General features: G+C 64.2%; 1 protein-coding gene across 1 annotated transcript; it reads left to right on the top strand.

Moving 5' to 3' along the window:
• Positions 1-246: 246 nt before the first annotated feature.
• On the top strand, positions 247-1750 carry ACTRT2 (actin related protein T2). The gene has a single exon (XM_077151537.1). It carries the CDS (start codon positions 527-529, stop codon positions 1655-1657), a length of 1131 nt encoding a protein of 376 aa, XP_077007652.1. The 5' UTR covers positions 247-526; the 3' UTR covers positions 1658-1750.
• Positions 1751-1989: the final 239 nt, after the last annotated feature.

The raw sequence follows: 1989 nt of genomic DNA, 5'->3' as shown, positions 1-1989 counted from the left end.
TCCCCTTAGCAAAGAGAAGTGTCTTTTGGTCACCCCACGAGCAGCAGCTCTGGTGGCCAGAGGGGGCGGCTCTCTGGGGCAAGCTTGTGCTGCCGGTCACCCCGCTTGAAGGCCAGGCCTCAGCTTCGGGTCTGCAGGCCCGTGGAAACTGCGAGGTCCGGCTTGCCTGCCTGTTTCGTGTTTCTCCAGGCTGGTGGGGCCACAGCCCAGAGCCGCGCCCCTCTAATCATAAAGGGCCCCCCTGAGCCTCACTGAGGACAATCGTTGCCCTGGCTCGATTGTCACATAGGGGATGGCCGCCCTGAAAAAGGCTCAGCAGGGCCCAGGCACCCCAGAGGAGAGCAGCGCTGTGGGCTGAAGATGGGCGTCTCTGGGGGGCCCGGGACAACCTGCTAGGCCTGCCTGGGGGGCGCCCTGAGAGCCGTGGAACCCTGCACCCTTCAAACTTCCAGAGGCGCCTCTGTCACAAAGTGGGCCAGGAAGGCTGTCCCTGTGTGGGCAGCGTTTGGAGGAGGGCGCTGCCGGCATGTTCAGCCCGCTTGTGCTGGATTCTCCGGCCGTGATTTTTGACAACGGGTCTGGACTCTGCAAAGCAGGCCTGTCTGGCGAGATTGGGCCCCGGCATGTCGTCAGCTCCATCGTGGGGCATCCGAAATTCAAGACGCCGGCATCAGGAGCCGACCAGAAGTGCTTTGTGGGGGAAGAGGCCCTCTACAAGAGCGAGAGCCTGAGCTTGCACTACCCCATCGAGCGTGGGCTGGTCGTGGGGTGGGAGGACATGGAGAGGCTCTGGATGCATCTGTTTGAGTGGGAGCTGGGGGTGAAGCCCTGTGACCGGCCCGTGCTTATGACCGAGCCTTCCCTGAACCCCCGGGAGAACCGGGAGAAGATGGCAGAGGTGATGTTCGAGACCTTTGGGGTGCCCGCCTTCTACTTGTCGGACCAGGCTGTGCTGGCCCTGTACGCCTCCGCCTGTGTCACCGGCCTGCTGGTGGACAGCGGCGATGGCGTCACGTGCACCGTCCCCATCTTCGAGGGCTACTCCCTGCCCCACGCAGTCACGAAGCTCTACGTGGCCGGGAGGGACGTCACAGACCAGCTGATGCGGCTGCTCCTGGCCAGCGGGCGTGCTTTCCCCTGCGTGCTGGACAAGGCGCTGGTGGGCGACATCAAGGAGAAGCTGTGCTACGTGGCCCTGGAGCCGGAGAAGGAGCCGGGCCGCCGGCCGGAGGAGGTGCTGCGCGAGTACAAGCTGCCCGACGGGAACACGGTCCGCGTGGGGGGCCAGCTCTACCAGGCTCCCGAGGTCCTCTTCGCGCCCGACCAGCTGGGCGTCCAGAACCCGGGGCTCTCAAAGATGGTGTCCAGCAGCATCGCCAAGTGCGACGCGGACATCCAGAAGACCCTGTACAGGGAGATTGTGCTGTCCGGGGGGAGCACGCTCTTCCCGGGCCTCGACGACCGGCTGCTCAGGGAGCTGGAGGAGCTGGCCTCCGAGGGCACCCCGATCAAGATCACGGCCCCCCCCGACCGCTGGTTCTCCACGTGGATTGGCGCCTCCATCGTGACCTCCCTGAGCAGCTTCAAGCAGATGTGGGTCACCCACGCGGATTTTAAAGAGTTTGGGGCATCCGTGGTTCAGAGGAGGTGCTTCTGAGGAAGCCTCAGGGCCGGGACAGCCTGAGGCATGTCCCTCGGCTTCAGCAGGATGTTCAATAAAAGACCCAACGGTTGGGAGTGTTTGGCCGTCTCGGGATGTGGTTCATTCTCGGTGGCACCAGCACCACCTCCGGGCCTGGCAGTGACTCCCCTTCCCCTCCCGTGGACCCTTGCACGGGGCTTTCCCCAGACAGCCACGGCTTCTGAGTTGAGGCCACACGTCCACCTGCAGGATTTGAAGAAAAGCAGGTGTCCGGGCCCCGGGCCCTGAGGCTTGAGTGGGCAGGGGCCTGGGAATCTGTATTTTACACAGGTAGTTCCCAGAGGCCC

This window comes from Tamandua tetradactyla, chromosome 2 (assembly GCF_023851605.1).
Source record: "Tamandua tetradactyla isolate mTamTet1 chromosome 2, mTamTet1.pri, whole genome shotgun sequence".
Lineage (NCBI taxonomy): Eukaryota > Metazoa > Chordata > Mammalia > Pilosa > Myrmecophagidae > Tamandua > Tamandua tetradactyla.
The sequence above is the reverse complement of the archived record's forward strand: the minus strand, read 5'-3'. Positions and strand labels throughout refer to the sequence as shown.

What these genes read in the sequence shown, in the direction of transcription:
- ACTRT2 (XM_077151537.1), top strand. Translation starts at nt 527, where the DNA reads ATGTTCAGCCCGCTTGTGCTGGATTCTCCGGCCGTGATTTTTGACAAC.